At 41.6% G+C, this 24,992-nt stretch overlaps 1 protein-coding gene across 2 annotated transcripts; it reads right to left on the reverse strand.

Moving 5' to 3' along the window:
* Nucleotides 1–613: 613 nt before the first annotated feature.
* Nucleotides 614–23,396, reverse strand: XG (Xg glycoprotein (Xg blood group)). Of its 2 annotated transcripts, XM_074572895.1 has the most exons (9): nucleotides 23,222–23,396; nucleotides 12,089–12,130; nucleotides 11,691–11,747; nucleotides 7,882–7,917; nucleotides 5,221–5,286; nucleotides 3,567–3,623; nucleotides 2,877–2,915; nucleotides 2,460–2,579; nucleotides 614–1,310 (listed from the first exon to the last, which is right to left on the reverse strand). In XM_074572895.1, exons 1-9 carry the CDS (start codon nucleotides 23,280–23,282, stop codon nucleotides 1,294–1,296), a joined length of 495 nt encoding a protein of 164 aa, XP_074428996.1. In that variant the 5' UTR covers nucleotides 23,283–23,396; the 3' UTR covers nucleotides 614–1,293. The 2 variants fall into 2 exon arrangements, with proteins under 2 accessions (XP_074428996.1, XP_074428997.1); XM_074572896.1 differs by lacking the exon at nucleotides 3,567–3,623 and having other exon boundaries at nucleotides 1,197–1,310.
* Nucleotides 23,397–24,992: the final 1,596 nt, after the last annotated feature.

The raw sequence follows: 24,992 nt of genomic DNA on the forward strand, positions 1-24,992 counted from the left end.
CAGTAAGAAAAAGCATGCTTCACATACACGATGAAGATAAAACCACACAGATTTCCCTATGCTTTAAAGAGTTAGCTAAAACAGCTGTGTTGCGATTTATGTCAGTAAACTACTAGTTTTGCCAGCTTTCATCCGCATTTCATTCATTTGTGAGTATTTCGAATCAGGTAGCTAAAAGAAGGCAGAGAGACTGGAAAAATGTTAGGTTTTGCTAATAGATTTGTCTAAATAAGGACATTTGTTAGCACAGCAAGGTTCATCAGGATCAAGGGAAAAAGATGAAACAGCCTTGCTAGCAAAACTGTATCAACCATACCTCTGCATATGTATGAAGTTGAAAAGTTGACATAGATTTTACAGAACAAAGTGTCAAAGACTCGTTCTAAACTATCCTGAAAACTTTGTGCCTATTTTCCCTTTACCAAAATTATGAATAATATGGTTCTTCAAAAAAAACCAACAGCCTGCCAGACTAGTGCCTTTAAAGGCTCCTACAGCAGGACCCAAGTTTTCAAGAAGAGAAACAAAATCTATGCCAAATTCCAGTTTCCTGAGAAGAGCTAAATGCCATTCCAGTAACACATAAATAAATAAATAAATAAATAAAATCAGCCTGTGTTCCTCTCATTTTTATTTTTTTAACAGTGATTTATCAATATACATATTCTCATGTTATATTTTAACATTAAGAATGAATTTTCCATCTATAGCTCATTTCACTTTGCTAGAATTCAGACATAAATACAAAGTAAATCCATTAAAATTTTTAATCCTTTTTACAACTACAAGTTTTCTTTAGACATCATAGACAATACAGAAATACACTAAAGAAACTGAATATATATGAATGGAAATGGCAATTTCCTTATTCCTATTCTGTCAGAAGGATTAAGTATTTTGGCTAATTTTGAAAACAGGAAAAAAAATAATTTCAGTGACTCAAATGCTGACAAACCAAAATCTTCCCATTTTTAGCTTATATTAAATTTCATTTCTTCATTGTTTAAAATAACTTCTGAATCAAAACATGTATCCAGCCTTTATGAATCCAGGTCGGATAGTTCAATACCATCCCCAGATGTTTTAAGCATGTCTTTGATGTCATAAAGCTCAAAGTGCGGGAGCGACATCGGATAAAAGAGGGTAGGATTGCAATGTCTCAACAAAACGTTCATTAGAGGAAGATTTTCTTTTGTCAGAATCATAAAGTAGAAAAAAAAATGTCAGATTCATGGGCTGAATGTCACCAACCAAAGGAGCCTGTGATCAGAGGGCAGCTCTTCTTTCAGCGGCTTACACTGTAGCCCCACCTGAAAAATGAAGATTGAGCATTCAGCATTTCCACCACAGATGCCCTTTGCCAGCTCTTCTGGGCTTTTTTTTGCTCCTTTTGAGGCAGCAGGTGGGAACCTCGTATCCCCAGGGACGTATCACGGCCTTCCCCCTTTGTCTCACTCCCCACTTCCAGAGGGCCACAGAATCACTGGCCTGATGCTTTAGTTACACCCCAGCCATAAAAACAGAGGAAAACAAGTGTCTGTCAGACCCTGAGGGCACAAACAACCCTCACAGCCCAGACTGGCCTCCCCTGGGGCATCCCAGGCCATGCTCCAGCTGGATCTCCCCCGTGTAACCCTGCCCAAGCCTTCCCCCAGCGCCTCACCGGCAGCAGCCACCCCAGAGCCCACTATGGCAGCCCCAGGCCGAGGGGACCCCAGATCTCTCAGAAATGCCTGTGAAGCTTCTCCACACACCTCCTGCATTTCCCTCATGTCTTAGTCAGTAGTCCCATTATGGAACAAATAACACCAATTAGAGGTTTAAATTGACCTCTGTGATATCAAAGGTGCAGGGCCGGGCTGTTTCCGAAGAGCTGGGAGCAGAGGGCAGGTGAAGGGGAGCCCGGGCCGACACCTCCCTAGCAGTGGGCACACACGGAGGGGCGGTGATGGCAAACAGGCCCCATGGATGGGCCAGCCACCATCAGATCAAGACAAGGCAACCAGCCCACCCCAGGCCAAGCAAGGAAAGCCAGCCAGCCAGCTGGGCTCGTGGCCAGGGCAGGCGTGCTGGGATGTGGTAGGAGGCCCACCCAGGCCAGAGCTGAAATGGGGACCCTGGCCAGAGGATACACAGGGATGCCACAGACAAGGATGATTTGGGCCACGCAGACTGGTTTCCACACACAGGGCCACGACAGTCAGTCACCTCTGTGGTGGCAGAGACCTCACGTCATGTAATTTCCTTCATAAAGTGACGTGCATCCATTTTCTGGGCACATTATGGCTTCCTCTACTTGTCCTTGATGAAGAACATTCAGACCAGTGAGGTTGTTTAGGGCAAGATTTTCAAATTCCCTCATCCCTGAACTATTTCTGCCTCCACTGAAATTGTTCGTAAAATTCCCGTCCACTGCAGTGCTAAAGCAACTTGGAAAGCTGGAAACCAATTTGTCTTACCATGTGGTTTGAAGCAAAGTTTCTTGTTCTTATAAGCAGAGTAGGCTGCTATCGATCCAACAACTAATATTACAAAAGCAGAAATTATAGGAGATGTAACTCCAGCTATTAATCCCGAATCTGTGGAAAAAGAGAGAGATTATTTTCAGAGGCACTGGAATGGTTTGACAGGCATATTCTCTACTAAAGTGTGCTTTAGCCAAACTGTGAGAATTGTTTGGTGAAACATTGGAAATTCATTAAATAGAAGCAGAGGACTCATTAAGCAGAGGACTAGAAATTACGTTACATTACAGCTGGTGTGAAAACAGTGTCTTAAAGCCTAGTTTAGTATATGTACTACTTTTATAAGGCTAACATTTTCTTACTATTTTATGATGATTGGAAACAAATTATAGAATAAAGTATTTACTATACCCGTGTTTCCTCCATGATTGAAATGATGCTCCTCTTCTCCTGGAATAGAGGGTGAAGTTTCATCAAGAAATGTTTTTCATCTTGTTTCGAGAACAAATTATTTACTTAGCACAGTGTGATTTCGCACAGGAGGTGAAAGGGGGTGGCTCGGCAGGGCTATGAGAGAGGAGTTCCCCTTCCAGTCCTGACTGACAGCTGCGCTGGCCAGAGCAATAACTGTCCATCCTCCTGACACTTCTTTTTTATAGAAGAATATTATCTTCTTAAAAAAAGTGATAATGCTTAGCAGTCTACATCAAGCTGATTTCACAGAGGGTGGGAGGCCAGTATACTCTGGCTATTCTCTACTGCCACACAATCAGATGATTTATCAATAATTTAAGTCAAGATCATGGGCCCGGTGCATCTACTTTCAGTTCTCAGCAGAAGCCCCTTGCTTTGTGACTGTCCTAGCTGAATTCAAAGGGATTAATCGTGCAAAATCCACTACAAAATGTTTTGGAATATGTTTCAAGTTTGAGCTTCAGGCTCAAAGCCATGGTTTGTGGAGAAGAATAACTAATCTAAATAAAAATAGCAGAGTCTTGTCCTATACCTTCATTGACAAACAGATTACCACTAAAGCAAAACCAGCCAGCTCTGAGTTACAAGTATTAGGAAGAAACTGCAATGAGAACTGGCAAATACTACCTGTTATGTGTGGTGGTAAAGGCTTCCCATCAATGAGATCTGAGTCATCAAAACCTCCTGCAAGATAAAGATTATGATTTCTGTTGCAAAATTATCTGATCAATGGCAATGCCCTCAGCTCTCTTGTCCAGTCTTTTTGTATTGTACTATAGAGGGGTGGGGGGCCTTTGAATTCCCAGCTTTGACATGTCAGATGGGTCAGGTGTCTTGCACTGAATAGTCACCTATTCAAATTCACCTGGAAGGTGACCTGTGGGCTGTGTGGGCTTGGGCTGTCAGTAGCACAAATCCTTATATAATACAGACATCTCAAATCCCAGTGGTTCCTGGAGCAGGAAGTCCTTTCCAGGAAAGACGCTAGAAGGATTCTGGAAGGACCTGTCCATGGCTCACCATTACAATCATACCAGAAATAAATATGTGATGCATGGTGGTAGCTAGGATAGATGTGCCACTTCCACTTTATTTCAGTGGAAGTCTGGGACAACACTCAAAGGCAATACAGGCTTACATCCATCTCTCTAGTCCACCTGTGGTATGCCCCAGGGCCATCTGAAATGCGCATCTCAGTATGAATTTGAAAATAGGCACCTGGAAAAACATAATCCAGGAGTGCAACACAGACTGGGATCTACCCTGCTGGGGAGTAGCTACGTGGAAAGTGACCTGGGGGTCCTGGTGGATAACAAACTCAATATGAGTGAACAGTGTGCTGCTGCGGCAAAGCAAGCCAACAGGATGTTGGGTTGCATCAACAAGGCCGTCACTATCAGAGATAGTCATTACCCCACTCTACTCAGTGCTTGTCAGGCCACACCTAGAATGCTGTGTCCAGTTTTGGTCCCCGCTATACAAAAAAGATGTGGACAGGCTGGAGAGGGTCCAGAGAAGGGTCACAAAGATGATTAAAGGACTGGGAAACCTGCCATATGAGGAAAGGCTGACAGAATTGGGTTTGTTCAGCCTTGAGAAAAGATGGTATGGGGAGACCTTATCACCATGTTCCAGTACTTAAAGGGTGGCTGCAAAGAAGATGGAGACTTCCTTTTTACAAGGAGATGGGCAGTAATGGATACAAGTTACTCCTGAGGAGATTCCGATTGGACACAAGAGGGAATTTTTCACAATGAGAACAATCAGCTATTGGAATTATCTCCCAGGGGAAGTGGTGGATTCCCCATCACTAGACACTTTTAAGATTCAGCTAGACAGGATGCTGGGCCATCTTGTCTAGACCATGCTTTTGCCAAGAAAGGTTGGACCAGATGATCCTTGAGGTCCCTTCCAACCCGATATTCTATGAATCTATGATTCTATGATAGGTTTATCCACGCCTTGTGGCTGGATGTCAAATTTGAACCTTAGCATGGTTTAGTGTATATGTACCCAAAATGAAAAGGCAAACAAGGTGAGTGTTAGTCTCATGCCACTTAGGAGTCAACGTCCCACATTTTGGGCAGACAGAAAAGCTTTATGGTACCAACACTAAAACTCAGAAAAACCTTCCAAACACTGGGTCAGGAACAGCGATTACAAAAGGGAGATGGAAGGAAGGGATAAAAACTATTAATAAAAAATAAAAGAGTAAACTATTCAAAATATCTGCTCTGAACAGCTCATAATGTTAGATTTTCTTAGGAGAAAATATTCTTACCAAAATTACTATGGCTTCCTGGTCGTGGTGGAAGAGGTGGGTATAAAGGTTGTCTTGGGATGTCACCTATTGATAATTAATATTGTTAGATGATTGGATAGGCAAAACTGAGAGCTGTAAATAAAGAGTATGATAACCTGAAATTTTATACCTATTTCTAATCCATCCTCTGGTGAATTAAGAAAAGAACCTTGTGACTAGTTAAAAAGTCTCAAACACTACATCAACAAATAGCTAGCAACTAAAACTAATTAGAAAGTGAAAAGGGAATGTTTTCAAAATTAAAATGAGAGAAGAATTCACAAAAATGTTGAAGGAAAATATTTCATGTATTTCTGGAAAGTGCTAACATTGTTTAATGCTGACAGCTGGGAAGCACAGTGTGTTACTGTAGGTGTCAGTGGTGCAGTTACGCAGAGCTGACAGAGAAGCTGGTGCTCCGGGCTGGGCAGGAGGCAACAGGTTACCTCTGTGCCATCAGCAGGTATTAATAAGATCTGCAGATTAGTTTAATCTAACAGATGCTGAATTTATCTAACGCGTGATGAATTTTCGACTCTTGAACAGTGCAAAATGAACTCAGACTTCAGCTTTGTTGTTTAGGACTTTGTGCTAGTTTTTGGCCTTATTTTTTGCCAAATTATTAGGAAAAGACAGACTGGGTAGAGCGGGAGATCCGATGACTAACAGCAGTTTCCAAACTGCACATACAGTGCTGGAGTAGCAAGAGCTGACTCAGTTCAGAACCTGCCAAAGTTAACGCCCAAGGCTGTTGCTCTGCATATATAACGTAGGCCATCTTTTCTTCAACCAGTTCAGTCACATATTTAACTGTTCTCATAGCCAAACAGTGAATTTAGCTCTGAATAAATCAAAGTTAACTCACAGAAATAAATACCAATTTCCCTCCCTCTCCTTATAATCTTTATTTCACCTTCAGTACATGCCAGATGCCCTTTCATCATGTTTTCTTCTTGCCTAGCTGCTAAATATAATGCTTCTGTTTGTGAGTAATGTTTAGGTTCTGATTCAGCAAATAATTTAGATATATGCTTAACTTCAGGCAAATTTAGCCTACTGCAGTCAATGGATTTTAGGTAGCGTCTTAAAGCTTTGCTGAATCAGACTTTGACCAATTAATTCTATTCAATAGAAGAAGAGACTTGTTCTGTTCCAGATCTCCATGTGACGAACTAAAACTCATCATGGCACAAAAGCGGAAAACTACTGATCCCATTATTCATTTCTATTATGATGCTGCACTTATTCAGTCTTCTCTAAGCATAAGAAGATATATTCTATGGCACAGCAAGTGAAAAAATAATGCCTTCAGAACTATTGATAATGAGGTACATATCATTAATCCCATTATACCATGTATGAATGTCAATTAAGAACCTGAACTTAAAATGGAGCAAAGAAATAAAAACTGAGGGAAACATCATTTCCCATCCTCTGAATGAAAAGGTGGGTTTTAGTGAGGATACTCAAGCTATTAATTAAGAATTTCATCAACATACTAAACCCATCCTCTCATAAAACTACCCATTAAAAACTTGCAGGAGTAGAACAGTTATTATGGTCAGGAAGAAGTGGCAGTATCGACATGGAAATTATAAACAAAATCAGATTCAGCTTTATGAAGCTGGGCTAACATGTCATTCAAACACAAGCATGAAATGCCAGAGGGCAACCTGGAAATGCAGAAAGCCCTGGAAATGGGAAAGAATAATATAAAAGTTATGATTCTCCAAGACTGAAACATGAGTAAACCAGATCACTGTGACTGTAGTCATAAATCAGCAGTTCTGTGCAATGGGCTGAGAAGTAATTTTTCTTTTGTCTAGCCTTGATTCAAGTGGAATTTTAGGCTTTGATTCAATTCTACTTGAATTTTAGGTTATTTCAGTGTACAAGAACCTTTCTGGAGTACTTGACATCCTTGGTATACCTCTGAACATGCTAAACAAAATGTGGTGCAAAAATTCCCAAAGTCGAGGATTTCGTATGCCTACACAGCTCAGCACAGCACTGTGAATACTTCCTGGGTCAGTTCTGGATGTTAGAGAAATACCTGGAAGTTACAGCAGGTTACAAGAGCTTGACTGCTTCAAGCTTAAGCTATATCATGCCCATCAGTGCTCATCTCTGAAAAACATTCCTTCCTGCATTTCTGATTTGGGATCAGCAGAGCTGCAACAAGCTCACACCTCTTTCTATCCACTGTTACCTCTGATTCCTAATCTTAGGCAGACTCATTTTTGGTAGCCGAAGAAACTACTGCCCTCATCTGTCGTCTTCAACCTTCTGCCAGAGGCCACCACCCTGAACCATCGCGGCTGAACGGGCCATACATCCTCTCCCCAGCCTTGACCATGGCAGCCCGGCACGATAATGTAAACCGTCACTGAGCAGAGTCCCCGCAGATAAGCCATCCTGCAAGCTCCCACAGCTGGCAACCAGACACAGCCCATCCTGCTGTCCCCGCTCTGCGTGATGGCCTCTGGCAGAAGGGCTGCAGGTACACGAGTTGTAATGACTCCCATCACTACAGTTCCTCCTACAGCCTTGAAATCTCTTCTCACAAATTAGGCAGACTTCAGAAAAACACTACGAAAGAAACACCAACCATTATATTTGAAAAGAGAAGAGACTACTCACCCCCACCAAGAGCATCTCCTAAATGCAGATCATTGTCTAAAAATGAAAAGTACAGAAGTGAGTTACACACAATTCTTAAGGGAAGTGAAATGTTACTTTTAATAGAAAATATACAACTTAATGTTTGACAAGCAACTTTTTCATGTCAGTCCAACAAATTCAAATAAGGTATTACACTTTTCTTGAAAACTCTTATAGCATTTAATATTTGCCCACACGATAATTGGTAAATGATACAGTATTTTCTACTCAAAATACAAAAGATTTATTCCTGCTTTAAATAAACTCAGAATAAATCTCATAGTGGAATCAAGATCAATACCTCTGTAATATATTTGCCGCTATATAAATAAAATTAGCTATGTTAAGATATAAACATGTGTCTAATTTTTAAATATACTTATTTATTAACATTTATGTTTGTGGTTAAAACTGGTATATGCATGTTTGGCTCAAGTGTAATTTGCTGAACTGCAAAAACTGAATACCCATTTCAAGAACAAATACTGGAAAGTAATAAACCTACTTAGGGAGAGAGATTTGAATGAACTAATTTATGTAAGGGTCATGGTGACATAAAAAATTTTGCTTTGAATGATCACACATGCCTGTCTGAGGTTGGGCGACAGTCTGGTTTTCTTTGGCTGAGCTATAAAGATTTTAAAATATACTTAAATATCTGCATCTGCATGTTATGCAGCGAATCAACAGGCTATTGCCATTCCCCCAACACTGTACACGTGTCTTGCTGTACCTGGGATGGAATTTTCCTTCCAATAAACAATTTTTCAATGAGCTGCAGATGGATAAACAAGAGGAACTCCATTTCCAAAGTGCAGGTGTGAATATGAGTATGTGGGTGATATTTTAGGGTCTGCATGGAATGACGGTGAGCTCTGAAAGATCACCGAGTAACAGGCAGAAATACATTAGATGGATGTCATAACTTCAAGGATCCCCTTCTTGCTCCTTATAAATGCAGAGTGCTGGAATGAATCAGAAGGGACAGCAGAATCTACCTAACTTTTGATACTGATGCTTATTGCCATAGAAAATTAGATAGATACTGATTTTTTTTCATTATAATTCCAGAAACCCAGGAAAATCCATCCAAATGCATCACCATGCAGAAATCTGCCTTCGTGTGTTCTTTATATCTGAAGGGAGTGGGAAGCTGCTTTTGCACAGTATCTGGTCTCATTTGTGTAACAACTCAGAAATGCTTTGATGTCACCAGGAAATCTGGCAGGAAAATAATCAAATTCATACTACATGACTTGGTCTGTTCTTGTCAAGCCAGATGTTGATCCTGTCTGTGTCTGGCCAGCAGAGAACTGCATTTCAAATATACCTTTACACGTCAAATGCTAACACTGTAAGAAGCAATAAATTGCAAACTGGATTCAATTTATTATGGAGATTAAGAGTTCAGGTAAAATGCAGAATTCCACACTGGAGGGATCATGCAGAGATTTGTTATAGAAATGTTAAGGTTGGTATGAATGAAATACAAATGGAAATGTGCGTGTCAGTAGGGGTCAGAAGAAATAGTAGAGCAGAGCAAAGGGTTAAAAGAACAGATGATAAAGGTCACCTTTCCCAGCAGTAAAATTGAGGAATGTGTTGTTTCTGTCAAAACCAGCAGCTCTGCACTCTGATAAGACGACAGCACAGCTGACTTGTCAGCAGAAGAAAAGCAGAAGGGCACTCAAAAGCCAAAGGTTGCAGCATATCACCTATTCCACTACTTTTCCTGTTCGCCCACCCAGAAAATAGACTGTAGACATAGTCCGTGTACCCCAAACAAGCAAAACCAGACAGTGGCCAGCAACTTGGCCTGGGGTTTGGAGACACTGAACTAAGCAAGATTATGAGGCAAAGGACTTCTCCATAATAGCTGATGACTCCTAAAGGGTATAAAAGATCTGTACATAAACTATCTTGTCATTTCTGATCAAGAAGAACCACAGAGACAGGATAAGCTGGTGTACCTTGTACCGTGTTGCACATGATGCTCACAAGACCACCTGAGCACACACGTCTTGGTGTTCATGAGTCTGTGGGTTTGAGTGTGTGGCTGAATGAAATCAACGGCAGGATGAATGTGTGTGTGTGATATCAAGCTATTTAGAGATTTTGTAAATAAACATCACCATCTCCTTCCATTAAGTTTTGTGTTGAACTTTGTTACACTAGATGGGAGGTACCTACAGGAGAGCTTCAACTCATGCAGAGGTTTCTACGGGGTAAGTGATGCCCACAGGACATGGCCTGTACAGTAATTGGCACCATCTCAATGAAAGTCATCATCTCAGCCAGGGTCATTTCTCAATGCGAGTGGCTGAATGAGACATAGCGGAAAACCTGAGGTTAAGATGAAGCATCAGGCAGATGCTAGGACATACTTTAACGCTGTTTTTTAAAATTGCTTGTAATTGCTTTTAAAATCTCTGCAATCCTCTTCAGTGCTGAAAGAGATTGCAAAATAATCTGGAAAACACGGGAGTTCTTCATTCCTACGAATCAGTGAAGTTGATTCAGGTAGGGCAGATAACCATCTGATGGTCTTGTCTCTAACAAATTTAGGAGTCCCTAAAAATCAAATTCCTTTCACCCGAGTGAGGCAGCTTCACTGTCAGTATTGGTATCCCCAGGTTACTGTTAAACATGACTGAGGACAGAGTCTTTTAGGGCACGATTCAAGTAACCTACTTTAAATGTCTATATTAGGATGAGAACAAATCTACATTTAGAGTGATATGAACCATCCCTAGACACCCTGATTTCTCTTCACAGACTTCCAAGGAAGTCAGGACAGTGAGCTAAGCAGGGGGCAGTGGCTTAGCAGTACTTTACAACAGACACTGCTGATCTAGACGAAACACGGATTTTCTTTGCAAAATGAAGCGGGAAGGGAGGATGCAACCATTACAGGATTTAGTAGCTACCACGTTTGCAACATGCTGCCTTGTTTGTTCAAAGAGCAAGCCAGAGAATCGTGTGGAAAATGTAACTGCTTTCGTGTACCTAAAGACTTATTGCAATGTTTACCCAGAAAAAGACTGAAAGTTGTGTGGGCTCATGTTATCCAGCATTTCCTGATTCAGGCATTTTGTTTGATAGCCAGAAATTTCTTTCAGTGTAGTTTAGTTGAAAAATCTCTATGTCATCATGAAGTGTTCCATCATAAAAGCATATGTGGTTTTGTTGCTGTTTGGGGTTTGGGGTTTTTCAACAATAATGAGTGTTCATTGGAAATTATCATTTGTCACCCTCAGGACTACAGCTGAAACTTTTTCGTCCTCTCCATTGTTCAGAGCCTTTTTTTGCTTTCTGACACAGGACTTTGTAGCAACGAATACTAGATAATATTAAGTAAATGCACGGGGAGAAGAAAGAATACCCAAATTCCTTCTGATTCTTTTCCAAGTCTGTTATCAAGTATCATGAATATTTATGCTAAAAGAAAAGATAATGGAAAAAAAATGTAGAACAGTTACTCATTTTTAGCAACAATTACTCATTATTATACTCCCTAGGGAGTTCAATATAGTCTGGAAAAGCATGAAGAAGATCTTCAGGAAATAAAATGCCATCAGTGGCCAGTCATGCTCTAAAGCCTTACTGGAAGCATTAAAGACATGTAATTGGTAATTGTCAAAAAACCACTTACTTTACATAGGGAAGGCAGCTAATATTCACACAAATGGTCTCAGCTACAGTACATTAGCAAATGTGATCAAGAATCTCATGGGAGACAGTTTCTACTTATCTAAAATCAGCTATGACCTGTTGTTCTCATTACTCACTCAGCACAGGCCTTGTCGGTCTTCTGATCACTGTAGGCTTCCTGGTAATTATGTCCTCTGTGGGACACAAAGACATGACAATAAACAATAACAGCTTAAACTTTTTCAACTTATCAAAAGAAGGTATCTGCATATTTAGAGAGCCGGGTTCAATAAATCTTTCTGTATCATGACAGAAGCTAAAAATGAAGGGGTACGCTTTCAAAGCCATTATTTTTTGTTGTTTTAAGGAAAATTTAAATTTTATAATAGAAACATTGAAATCTAGCAATTCTCAATTCTGTATATCTTTAACTTAAGTACTAGGCACTTCATATTCCAGTCCTCAAGGAAAAGGACTTAAGATTTATTATTGGGTCTAAATGCCATGGTAAAATAAGGATAGGAGGTTTACCTACCTGGGTGATCCAGAGCGTCAGCTAAATCAAAATCACGTTGACCTAGAAGGAAGGTGACAGAAGGAAAGAGACTAAGTCAGTGGGCAGGTTCCCATGACCTCCGGGTCTGAGGGCTCTGGACAAAGCCAGAACACCTGTAAGAGGCAAAAGGAGAATCCCTCCAAAGAGAAGCAGGCGCAGAGCAAGCTGTCGGCTGTCGTCCCCGCGCCCTGCAGTCCTGAATGACCATGCAAGACGGGCCCTCTTCATTCAAAGAAGCTGTTCGAAGAAGCGAAGAGAAGCTGCTCTCTCGTGTTAGCCATATTCAGCCGCTGCACAAACATGCCTTTGAAGAGCACAGGTTGCCTGTTACAGGGCACAAGGGCTATTGCCAGGAGACGGCTGAAAGTAGCCTTCAGCACGGTACTTGCAAACCAGAATCATTAGGTGAGAACTTTTAATATGTTCATTATTGTTTTACTAGCCCAGCTTCAGAGAGCAGCTTTACTGGCAAGCCTGCCTGTGATCGCTTGTAACATGAATCAAGTTTTTTATTTTTTAATTCTTCCTGTAACACGTGCCAGCAGTAAAAGATATAAAGATGAGTTTGCCTAATTTAGTTTCCGCTGTACCTTAAAAAATCTGAAAGAGGAGAAAGGAACCCTTTCTGTTCTGTGTTAGGTGCAATGATGTCATTAAAAGTCACAGCAGGGCAATTAGCGTCCTGACCTTTGAAGTTCGCAGGTAAATAAAACTGGAAAACATTTAAAATGTATAAACTTGAAGCATATGACTTTGAACTGAACAAACACAGTTATTCATCTGAGTTTTACTTCCACACTCTACAGTCTGCCGCTTTCCTTTTAATACACAGCCTTCATGAAACACCTCTTTGCAGAGTATGTATCCACTAGTTTTCATCCAGACAGAAACTTCACCATCCTTGCGTTTGCACACCAAATACAAGACCAGCCTGCGCAAACCTGCAAAAAGTCATGACGTGCCACGGCTTCCCTAAGCAGAAATGTTTTACCGTGCTGAGTAAATGTAAAAGTTTTTAATGTAGATTTTTTTTACAGTAAATGTTTTACCGTGTTGAGTAAGCCTCTTGATCTGCATCTATTTATTATCCTGTGTAAAAGGCTTAATACCTAACTCTTCAATTAAGTGTTTTTCTTTGTAAGTCTTCACTGACAGCTACACTTCACAGCAAGAAAGGCATCATTGTTCAAGGGGGGAAACTGAGGAACAGAGAGAGGCCATCAGAGGTTCTCCAGCATGACAGCACTCTGGGTTCAGCTCAGCCCTCTCTTATCAACAGGTGCCGTCCACCTTCATGGCGTTCTTCACAGTAATTACTGTTCCTGAATAATAGCTGTCACCTGTGTCAAAGAGCTCCTGGAAAGATTAATGATCAGTGCTAAAACACTGTGTGATCCTCAGATAAAAATCAGCACAGGAGCATAAAGTAGAAATGTTTGGATTCCCATGAGGATTTTCACGTAAGTCTGTGAACTTAATTATAGCTGGTGTCTGACGGAAAAGATAAAACAAGGCTGGAATGCAAAATAGTGAACGGCTTCTAAAGCAAAACCATCCTTATAAAATATTATGAAAAACCTGTGTTTGGAACGGAAAAGCAGATTACAGCATTAAGCTTTCCTGTTAATGTTATTAGAGTAGCATTTTGTCTCTTATTTGAACTGATCTTGGAGTGTCACCTCATCCAACCACTTCTCCTTCCCCTGCCCTGGCTACTCAGCCAACCAGTAAGCTTTGGAATCTATCATTAGATGGATAAAATTCCAAGACCCTGACAGGTTGGGGGGGGTTTTATATGAATCCATTAAAATACATAAATACATAAAATTGACAAGTGGCTTCCTCAGAAGACATTCCCTGCCGGAGCCCTGAGGACATCCCCAGCCCTTACTGGCCCTGAGCCCCTGCCCATGGGCTGTCACAGCCGTGCTGCTGCCCAGCCATGGGACCATTTGATCCCCATGCAGACCCCTACCCGCAGGCCGACATCCTGGCATTGCCTCAAACTTATATGGTCAAATTCTATTTTTATGAGGCATTTCTTCAGTGCCAACAATACGAGCATCTTAAGTTTGACTGTCCTTTTATTTTGTCCTCCGGGTAAATCTTCATTCTCGATTGGCATCCTGAGTGCTGAAGGAGGCTGGCTGACCTGACCCCTGCTGCTGCAGGATACTGCCGGCGGGATTCGAAACATTTCTCATCGGAGTGAGTCATCAGAAATAATTTCATAACACCGAAGAGCTGCTGGACAAACCAGCTCCTTCGTTACAGGTCCTGACAAACAGGAACTAATGATATGCAAAGCGGCTACCAAGGTCCTAATGCTGTAAAGAGAATGCGACAAAATCGTCTTGTGAAGGAAGACTCTGGAAAACTTCCAGGTACATTATTTCTTTGAAGTTAGGGAAAAGAAAAAAATAGAAGGAGGAATCTAATCAAAAGAGTTTATGGAATTCAAACAAGATGATGCAGATGCTTCCAATTGCATGAGAACCAAGGCAAAACAGCATACTGAAACCGTTACTAACATCTGCCCTTCTGGACAACACCGACGTTTCCCTCTCCTGTTGTATGTCTGCTCTGTTATCGAAAAAGTGGGAAAAGATAAGAGGTGTTCCTTTGAGAGAGCAAGGGAGAAATGGAAGACAACTACAGAAGAGAAAAAAGAAGCCTGAAAATCCCCTGTAGAAATTATTCAGATTGATGATTTTTTTTTTTTAATATTTCTCATGATAAACCAAGTAATGAAAGAAACAGACACCAACACAGAATGACTGATTGGGAGTAAGACAGGAATCTACACTGAAATCTCTTTGGCTGCGTAAAGATAAACCTTGACAGATGGGCAGATTGTATGTGGACATCTGTGCAGCACGGTAAATGATATTCCAATAAACCAAAAGATTGCTTGGACTTCCATCCCGACTTCCTCCGATAATAACATCAAATGACCGCAAGGAGTAAGATTTTGTGGAGCAGAATTTTAAACGCTAATTACCATTTCTGAGACTGCACCTAGACATTTTAAGAATCTAATTTGGGAGGATAACAGATGGTTAAATAGCTGAACAGAGCAGATTTCATCCACAAAATGGTGGGTCTAAAACCAAAAACACATCAGAGACTCAGAGAATATTTAGCTCAATCGGAACTGCAGTCACTTCAGGGAACTCAGAAAATAAATGACATCGGAAATAAATTAGTCAAGCTTCTTCACAGAACAAACAGACTGAAAGAAATTCATTTTCCACATACAAAAATGGCTCTTTTTTTTGGACCAGCTTTGATAATAGAAACAGCTGGAAATATACTGATGAAAATGAGAATGGAAGACATTTTAGTGGGGAGAAAACAGCTTTGTTCCTTTGGGGGTTTTTATTTGGCAGGGGGGTTTTGTGTGTGGTTTTTGTTGACTTCTTTTTTTAAAACCTGTATAAAGTTACGAAGAGATTTAGCTATGCAGAAGTTATTATCTCAGAGTTATCTCTGTTATTACTGCTTTGGGCTTGTATGCTATTTCTTGGCATCACTTCTAGCCTTTCTTCTGGGAGTATCCCTGTTTTTACATAGAAATGAAATTATTGTAATAGTGGGTTTTGTTGGGTGGTCCACAATGATTCACAGCAGAGAACTTGAGAACATGCATGTAAGCTCCTGCCTGACACTACAGAACCGGCCTGATTTGCAAACGAGAAAGTCTTAAGCTTAAGAAAGCAAGTCTTCCAGATGGATATACAGTTTGTATTGCAAAAGGACCTGTTTTAATTATGTTTATACTAGCTGCTCAAACACAATGAACTATACTAACAGCAGGACTTTTGCTGGCACTGCCAGCCTTGTTTGGGATGTAATTCCCTCATCTCTACCCAACATATGTAGCTGTGCCTATAAAAATCTGAAGTGTAGACCTGGCCTAAATAGCGAACAGTAGACTTCTCTGTAGCAGCCAGACAGGGGTGCTTTATGGAGAATAGACTCCACAAAGCCAGGCATCAAAATATAGTAGCTTAAATTTCAAAGTTACTACATTTATTTTTACAGGCATGATTCTTTCGGATAGGACACTTGCTTTCACTAATGCCCATACTTTCCATGAGCCTTTTAAATATAATGTGTGGAAGGCTGGTGATATAAAATCCTTGTCAGCCACCTTGCTCTACTATGGAGACTGTTATGGTTGCTGTTTGCCACAGACATACTGAGCCAGCTTTTAGTAAGTTCCCTTGAATATAAGACACATCCTTCAGAAGCATCACGGAGGTGAAGTCATCTTACCCCACCCGGCAAAGGGTGTCCCCGGCAAAGTCCTGTCCGCAGGCACCTGCACATTTACTGTTCACAAACTTCTGCCCATACCAGTTTTCTGAAAATCAGTCACTAAAAGGCAGACAGCAGCGTCTTTCGCCTATGATAGAATTTGTGACCTAAATGTTAAATGGACCCCTCACCCTTTAACTATGAGCTGGTGGATCACAGGGGTCTGAGGTCCCACAGTTTTTCAGGAGGATTTACGAGGAACAGGGCTGGGTTCTGCAGGTGGATGTTACCTCTTCGTCATTACGACTGCAGCCAGAAGTTTTCCTGACAAAAAGCTACTATGGCATCACTCTGCAATTTTTAATCTCCGTAAGGTAGGCTCAGTCCTGCGCTGGATCCATATGAACACAGCTTCTGGCCATCAAAATGACGCACATTTAAATAAGACAGTATGAATATTGCTAAATGAGAGTCAGGTCATGCGGCAAACGAAATGAACTTCTCAGGCATTTATTTAATATGCGTAGTCTAGTATTAAAAATGAAGATAAGATCCATGAGAAAATGTGTCTTTATGTGTATATACATGTGTGTGGACATACATCTTACATGCATACATGCACATGTGTGTTAGATAAATCCTTCTGTCATTAATATGATTAAATTAATGGGCTTTGAGTGCATTGTTAGCAGTCATATGATTGGGATGAGATTACCCGTGTTACAAATAAATTAGAAGCAACTAACTCATAAATAAGAGCTAGATAGAAGGGGAAAATAAGTTGATTTCACATTATTTAAAAACAATAACAAAAATGATTTCTTCAGTGTAATTAAATAAGAATTGTTTTGTGAATACAATGAGCTTAAAACATCATGAAGCTGGCAGGGAGTGAGGAAGAAGTGTGTGACTCAAAAACGAGAACAAAAATTTTCTAAAAAGGAACAATATGTTACTGAAATTGCTCATGGGATACATTTTATCTTCTTTTTAGCTGAAATGGTGTTATTCTTTGTATAGATCATTTCTGATTCTTAAAACAATCATGAGACATATTTCCCCTGTAATGAGAAAATAGGATGTTTTCTCCCAGGTGTCTGATTCAGAACATACCCGTTTACTGGTCCAACTATATTCAGGAAGCAATTATGTTTGTTTAAAGGAAATTACTCATGTAAGAAAAGCTGTGGCAGAACATAAACGTTTACACCCCAAAGTGGACACTTTGGACAAAATCTCAATGAGCCAGTACTATTTCTTTGATGTAATACTCTCATGATCCATATTTCCTGGTGAGGTTACTGTAGCATTTTTTTTTTTTCCACCACGGCCCTTTCGTTCCATAAACAATGATTGCCATTACAACCCCTTGATGCTGGGGTGGAAAATGAGTATGCTTCAAAATCTGTAATTAAGATCTAAGTTCCAGTCCACAGACCACAGCATGTGGACCTGATTACTGGCTTCATATTTTTTTTCCTAGGCCACTTCTGTTTATAGTTTGAATTCAAGGGAAATGAAAAGGTCTCTCTCACTTATTCATACAAGAACACATTTAAATAATTACCAGCAAATAAGATGCACTAATAAAGCAAGAGTGGCAGTACTGCTTTAGGTCTGTGCAGCATGGTCTCATCAAACATGAAAGAAAATCTTCTAGTTCGATGGTGTTTGCTTTGCTGTGGACAAACAACAGCTCTTCAAAGGTAGCTGCTCTTCTTTATGATGTGATATGTCCTGCATACATAAAATAACATACATACAATTTTCTATATTGTGCTTCAGAGTGAGTGCGGAAGGAGCTGGTGTGTGCTGCAAAATTACAGGCAGAGAAAAGGAGTTGGGATCTCCGCTGAAGCAGCACCCTACGTCTGCGCATCTTACTGAAACTCAGATTTTCAGCTTTGCGTCACGAGGAAGCAGAGCTTAGGCCACAGCATGGGCTGCTCAGCCAAAGCTTCTCGCTGCCCCTGTGTGGTTCGTGAAGCTGTCAGGCCTCTTCAGCCACTTGGTCTGAGAGTGTCACTCCTAACGACGGTCACGTTACATGAGAACTGTACACACAGATAGGCTCAAACAACAAACCTGTGTGAGTGTTCCTACTGAAACCCTGTAGCGTGGCACAAGCAAAAGCTGAATCGGGTGCTCTGAGTGACCCCTCAGTGCCTCAGTACCAGCCGGCTAATCCACACTTTCCCCTGCTGGTATTTTAGAGACAACAGAGGGAGATGAAGATAATGCTGGAGGTCAGGGAGATGCCAGGCTTTGCTATTTCTGTTGCTCACAGGGCGTCTTTTAATGTTCCTCATCCCATCTTCATTCCAAGTATGCTGGTAAAATACACGCAAAATAACCTTTAGCTCTTCAATGTGGGTAGCGCTGATCTCAATAGTGCTATTTTGCAACTTAACATCGAGTTGAATTTGTTTCAGAAATTGGTGTATAACTAATCCTGTGCCCCCTGAAGTCACAGTAGCCCATCAGCATAATTATTTATATTGCTTCCAAGGGGGGGCAGTAACACTACCAAGTTAAAGTGGATGATGTTTCATACACGTTCTTTGCTTGTGTGTTTAAGACAGAAGAGAGCAAAGAAGCAGGGCCTGTGTTTTTTCTGGTTCATGCCATTGTGTTTTCTAGAGAAGAATAATACTGTAAAGAGTCGCTGGACGTCAGCAAGCAGGTCTGTTCAGCAACAAAGTCTCTGCAGAGTCTCAGGAGCCACCTCTCATCTCATTTGGACTGAATGAGAAAAGCAACCAGGCTCCCTTTGCAGAGCTGAAGCAGCCTCTGCACAGGCTGCCAGAGCGCACAGAGGGTCCTCTCTGGATGACCCTGGACAAAGGGTGACGGAGCATCAGTTGATATCTGAACTTCCAAAGCAGGAGACTCAGAAGAGGATCTGGCGGCAGAAATCAAGGGTCTTGGCATGCAGAACGCTCTGCAAACCCGGGTTGGATTTCTGAGCAGAGAGACAGCCTTCTGTTACTGCTCTGCTCAGGAAACAAAATGGTCCGTACAGTCTTTGTGAATAGAAATATCTGGCTCATATCTCAATTTCTGCTCAGTGCAGATGGTAATCTGCAAGGTAGAGTTGCAGTTTTGATGAGATATAGGTTGTGTTGGGGGAGGCTTTGTTGCTGTTAACTCAGGACTGTTCCCTGTGTGGAGTGTATGCCCCTGGTTCCTCCACCACTGATGTTAGGAGACCTGGGACATAAGGAAGGACTTTGCTTTAACTTATCTGCTAATCTTAGCGCCTACTCTGGCCTTTGCTTCCATTTAATCTGGAGCGTTGTTGCCCTTTGAAAATACATTGCTGTGATCTAGCTTTTTAAATGAATTCCTTAGGAATTACGAAAAAATGCACTGAGGACAGGGAAAGCTTATACAGTGGAAGTGGGACTGTTATATCTTCATAACCCATTCAAGCCTTTCCTTTCAATTGGGATGGCCTGTTTGCCTTCATGAGATATTGCACGACAGACCAGATTTTAGATAGTATTTTCCCATAACATTCATAGATGTCAGCCCCCCCATGGAAAAGAAGGAAGGCTCTGATCAAACCAATCTGAATCTCTCTCCTAACCATGAGGCAAAATGCCCCAGAAAGGCCTATTTTTATTGTTTTTTAAACTTGAAAGAATTATGACTTTTATTTGCTTATTTATTACCCTCAACGGGATGGAGAAGGATTGACAATCACTGGTGCAAACAAGGGAAAGATACATACTGAAAACCGGCAGTTTGGGCACTGCTACCAGGCTTGCAACGTGGCAGCCACGTCTCAAAAGTGAATGCAAGAAGCTGAGGAATTGCCACTGGTTGTTAGCTCTTCCCAAGCCCCCGTGTCGCAACAGCTCTGCTGCTGTCAGCCCTTCAACCCGTTTAGGTACGTCTATTTATCCAGCACCATCGCACCCTTGGATGGTAGCGCGGACATGCCTACAGATGATAGCAGCTCTGGTATTGGGAGGGAAATACTTTTGGCTCCCAGCAACAAGAGAATTCATTGTCTGAGATATCCCTGCCGATACAGGGAGTGCTTCAGCACGTACACAGGGACCTCACACGGAGCAACAGAGAGGACTGGAGCTTCATGGAGCAGTATAAGAAAATCATGACGGTGTTTTCCAGCTCTCCCATTCTGCCTTTTAACTCCAGTGAAAACTACATTATTCACAAAACTAAGTCACGTAGTGTCTCAAATCCAAACAGGTCTGTAATTTTCTCCCCATAAAGTGCCTAGCTAATTAACCGAGAATACAATTAGTTTTGAGTCAACATCTTTGTAAGCCTTAGCTGAACAGTGGTACATAGTTCACTAACTAGCAATAAATGCTGTTCCTTTTACCTGCATAGCGTGCAATACTTGATGCAGTAAAGTTAATGTGCCCTAAACATCATCAGCCTTTGTGCTGTCTAAACGTGTGATCTGTCAGTTGGTCTTAAAGACCACGGAGATTGTAACCATAGGGATCCCGAGGAGCACTTCTGAGCAGTCAGGTCTGAGTGAGCCTCCCAGCTGCTTTCCAGCTCCATACAGGAGGGAGCCCTCAGGTAGCACTGCTTTCCCATTGTAATCTATAGAATCATAGATACGCACACAGGTGTATGGCCCACCTGGGACCTCCAGTATGTTTCAAAACTGAGGTGTATGGCCTAAATGGGGCCTCCAGTATGTTTCAAACTGGTGCATGACCTCAGTTACTTGGGGACTAGGACCTAAGCTGTGTCCTACCACACCCTAAGCGGGCAGTGAAGACACAGCCAAAGCTGAATTACCACGGGTCAGCTGAGCTGCGGTCACTGATGTGGGACATTAGCATAAACTTCAGTGGAAGAAGTTTCTAGGAAGTTTCTTTCATTTTGTTTGGGCTAAAAGCTACTCAGACAATTAGTTGTTGCAATTCAACTTATATGGGAGACCTCGTGGAACCTGTGTAAGCTTGGAAATAACAAAAGCCAAAGAGCGTAGACAAAAGTATGGAAGACTGCAGTGAGCGTGTAAGATTCTGAACTATATCAGGTCTCACTTTCCATGTGCAATGTGGTCCTTGGTTATGCCACATTTCTGCTGAGACGTGTCCATCAAGGTAGTCTAGCCAACTAACTGAAGATAGCTGGACATAAAGGAAATGCCAGATGGTAAGGGGAGTGATGTGATCTGGCCTGGCCATGGTGGCACAGTAGTTTCTAGGAGCAATCACAGGTGGTTACAGCTTAGACAAGAAGTAAGGTTGAATATAAAAAGGTGAATCATGCCATAGACATTCCTGTCATAAAGACTTAGACCAACTTTTCACCAGCATAGCCAAGCCTTTCTCATACCATATCTTGATTAGGACTGAGAAGTCGTTCCTGTAAATGTCCCCTGAAACATGGCAAATACTTTGATGATAAAATTCAGTGGCTGTTGCCATAGACTTAAAATAATTCATTTTGCCTTTCAAAGTGGATTGAATAGTTTCCACAGTCATAAGGCTGTGCCCAAATCCCACGGCAGCTTTCAGCAATGACTTCTTTCCCAAAGCAGGGCCTGAACTGGCTCTAAATTAGCACGTGTAAAGCAAGAACGGTTAGGCTGGCTATCCTTGTAATTAAAGTGATAGAGCATATGGAAATTGGCTTGCCCATGCTCAGGCTGTTTGAACAGAAATATTCGACATAAGAGAGTCCTCCAGAACCAGAAAGTCTGCATGCCAGTGATGAGAGACTGTGTGAATCACCGCTGTTCACAACACACTACAGGGCAGTCCTACCGCTCTGCTGTTTCTATGCCACGTTGCTTGCTGAAGGCCTCCAAATAATCCCTCATTTGTTAAAATGGGACTATGGCACTAATTTAACCAAGGTTCTTTCCCTGCCCATCACTGCAAGATCTCCGAAGGGCTCCATTTAAATCAGGGGTGGTGGGAGGATGAGCAGCAGCAGCGGCAATTTTGGAACTAGTGGTTAATGACTGATTTCTTCCTGCAGTCAAGCACAGCGCTGCAAGTGTTTGAAGCTTGAAGCTAATAAAAGAAAAGGTTACAAGTACACTACATGGCAGATGCACAGGAGGATGATTCTATTTGGTTTTATATCAAGAAAAGTTTTACACAATGTTTTGCTAAAAGAAATTTCTATTAGAATGTAGAAAAATAACTCAATATGAAAGGACTACATTTTCCCAACTGCTATTCATTTGTCAAAAAATATTTACAAAATGTAGTCAATTCTTCATTAATCCAGTATGAAAAAAAAATAAATGTATGCTTGTGTGGGGGTTTTATATATTCAGGAATATGTTGTCTAAGGTTAATAAATTATTAATTTATAATTATTAAAGCATGAGCACCAGTATGAAAGCATGAGCATCTTTAAACTGAATCAGAATTTGTTTTTACAATAGAACTAATATGTTTCAAAACAACAATAACCAAGAAAAGCTCTAAAAACATGAAATCATTGTTTCACTAAGGGTCTCTTCGGAAACATTAAATTCCCCTGGAAGCTCTCATTTTATAGCTTCCATTTAAAAAGTTTATACTCAACTCCAAGCTTGTGAGTAATTTTAGGGGAGCAACATTACAGAGAAAAAAGAAATTGCAACCTCCAACTAGCATGGCTATTACAAGTGATCATCCAGAACATATATGTCTCTCTAGAAATTGCAGAAGCACTTATCTAAACACTCTCAAATGCTTTTCATGAAACAGCATCAACAAAAACAATGCCAGCAAGCATTTCTAAATAATCAAGCATACTTTTTTAAGGGTTGGGGGTCAGGTTTTTAGGTTGGGGTGTTGTTGGGTTTTTTCATTTTTAATAGTCCCACCCTAGAAATAAGCCAAGGCAAAGGTCACTTACCTCTTACATGGACTAGAAGAAAGCCAAGGCACAAAAGAAGGATAATTCTGAATTTCCCCATAGTCTTCTATGCAGTGCCTTGATTGCACAGGTTGGTTGTTTTTTTCCAAGCGATGACGGTAGATGTTGCAACTTCAGTGCCAAAGTTTGAGGGAGACGCTTGGAATCAACAGCTCTGTCCAAAGAATTCCCTCACCATCACGTTTAAGCACTGAGGAAGAGAGCGAAGTCCCTAAAAACCTCTTCTAGTACGAGACAAGTAACAAAAGCAGACGACTCTGCTATGGCCAAGCCGTGAGCAGCGCCGTAGGTGCCACCCACCACCCACCCTTGAAGAAATCTATTTATCGCCCAGGCAGGAGCGCAGAGAGCCGGGGAACCAGCTGCAGCATCCAATGAGGAGGGAGCCAAAGCGCCCTGGATCCACCTCCTTCCCGGAGGGAAAGCCAACCTGTTTGACATCCTTCGCCTTCAAAGCGGGGCGTGGTGGCGGGGGAGCTCAGGCAGCTTCTGAGAGGAGACCGGCCTTCTCTGCAGCGTACTTGAAAACAATCTCTCAGGTATAGTCTGTCCTCAAAGCCCTGCTTCCCGGCTCGGTTTTTGGCTGGGCAACAGTTGCTGGTAAAGGCAATCCTGTCACAGTCCTAACCCCTCGCTAAAGGGGAGACCAAGAATCTGCTTTGGGAAAAATCTACAGCAGGATGACGCCCCCCTCTAATTTCATAAACTTAAAATACGATGTCAGACTACTGAGCTGAAGCATGCTCAGCTCCCTGGCGGATGTTTATTTTCACAAGGTAAACCTTGTCTGACTTTTTCCATTGATCTAGATATATTTTTAAATATAAATATCCATACATATCCTACATGGTGAGAGACCTCAGACAGTGCCAAGCGTGAGAACACAAAGCTTCGGAAAACGAACAAAAATTGTGCATGCACCCATCCACGAACATTATTAAAAATCACTGATGTGATTTAAATCCAGCTTTTTCATAGCCTCTCCCTCTCTCCAGCAGACACGTATTGCCAGCACACTTGCCTGTTGACCTGGACTGCCACCGTCACACTGGCGCCCGGCGCCAGCAAAGAGACTGGTGTGCGTCCTGCCTTTTGCCGGGGGTTAAGCTGCAGGCGTTTTTGTCAACACCGTGTTGACTAGTGCAGCAAACGCTCTTGCTGCCACAAATGGATGACCTGTGCCCTTTTGGTGCTGCTGGGTGATCCAGTCCGATGCGGGGGTGATCCAGTCCGATGCGGGGCATGGGCTGGCCCCAAGCGCATCTCTGCTGAGCTACCTAGAACACGTGACACAGCGTATACGCTGAATTCATGCTTTTATGCCAACTACAAGAAAACTGACGCAACAACATAAACTGGACTGATAAAAACACGGTGGTATTGGACCTTCGAGAAGATTGATGTTCAGGTAGGGCAGCTTCCCTGCCCCCCTGCCCAAACCTGAACCAGCAGAATGGTTTATAAGGGCCTGGCTTATTGTATCACACGGCTTAACTATTTTTAAGATAGTAATAGAAGTTCTAAAGCTCAGTTCATGTATCATCATTCTCCTTGTCAGGGCCAGTTGCGCAATCTCAGAAGAGTTAAGGACATTTAGGTTTAAGAGGTGACTTTGTCAGCCAGGGAAAACAAGAATTATACCATGTCATGAGCAATCTCATAAGTCCACTGTTTATTTTTTTTCCAGAATAACAAAAGCAGGCACACATGTGCTAATCTTCATATCAGTGATGAACTTGCCTGAGGGGAA

This window comes from Larus michahellis, chromosome 1 (genome assembly GCF_964199755.1).
Source record: "Larus michahellis chromosome 1, bLarMic1.1, whole genome shotgun sequence".
Lineage (NCBI taxonomy): Eukaryota > Metazoa > Chordata > Aves > Charadriiformes > Laridae > Larus > Larus michahellis.

Excerpts from the sequence above, each read along its gene's own strand:
- XG (XM_074572895.1), bottom strand. The coding sequence starts at position 23,282 with ATGGGGAAATTCAGAATTATCCTTCTTTTGTGCCTTGGCTTTCTTCTA. Across the intron at positions 7,918-11,690 it reads ACCGACAAGGCCTGTGCTGA|ACAATGATCTGCATTTAGGA; the intron begins GTGAGTAATGAG and ends TTTCATTTTTAG. Across the intron at positions 5,287-7,881 it reads AGGAGATGCTCTTGGTGGGG|GTGACATCCCAAGACAACCT; the intron begins GTGAGTAGTCTC and ends AATTATCAATAG.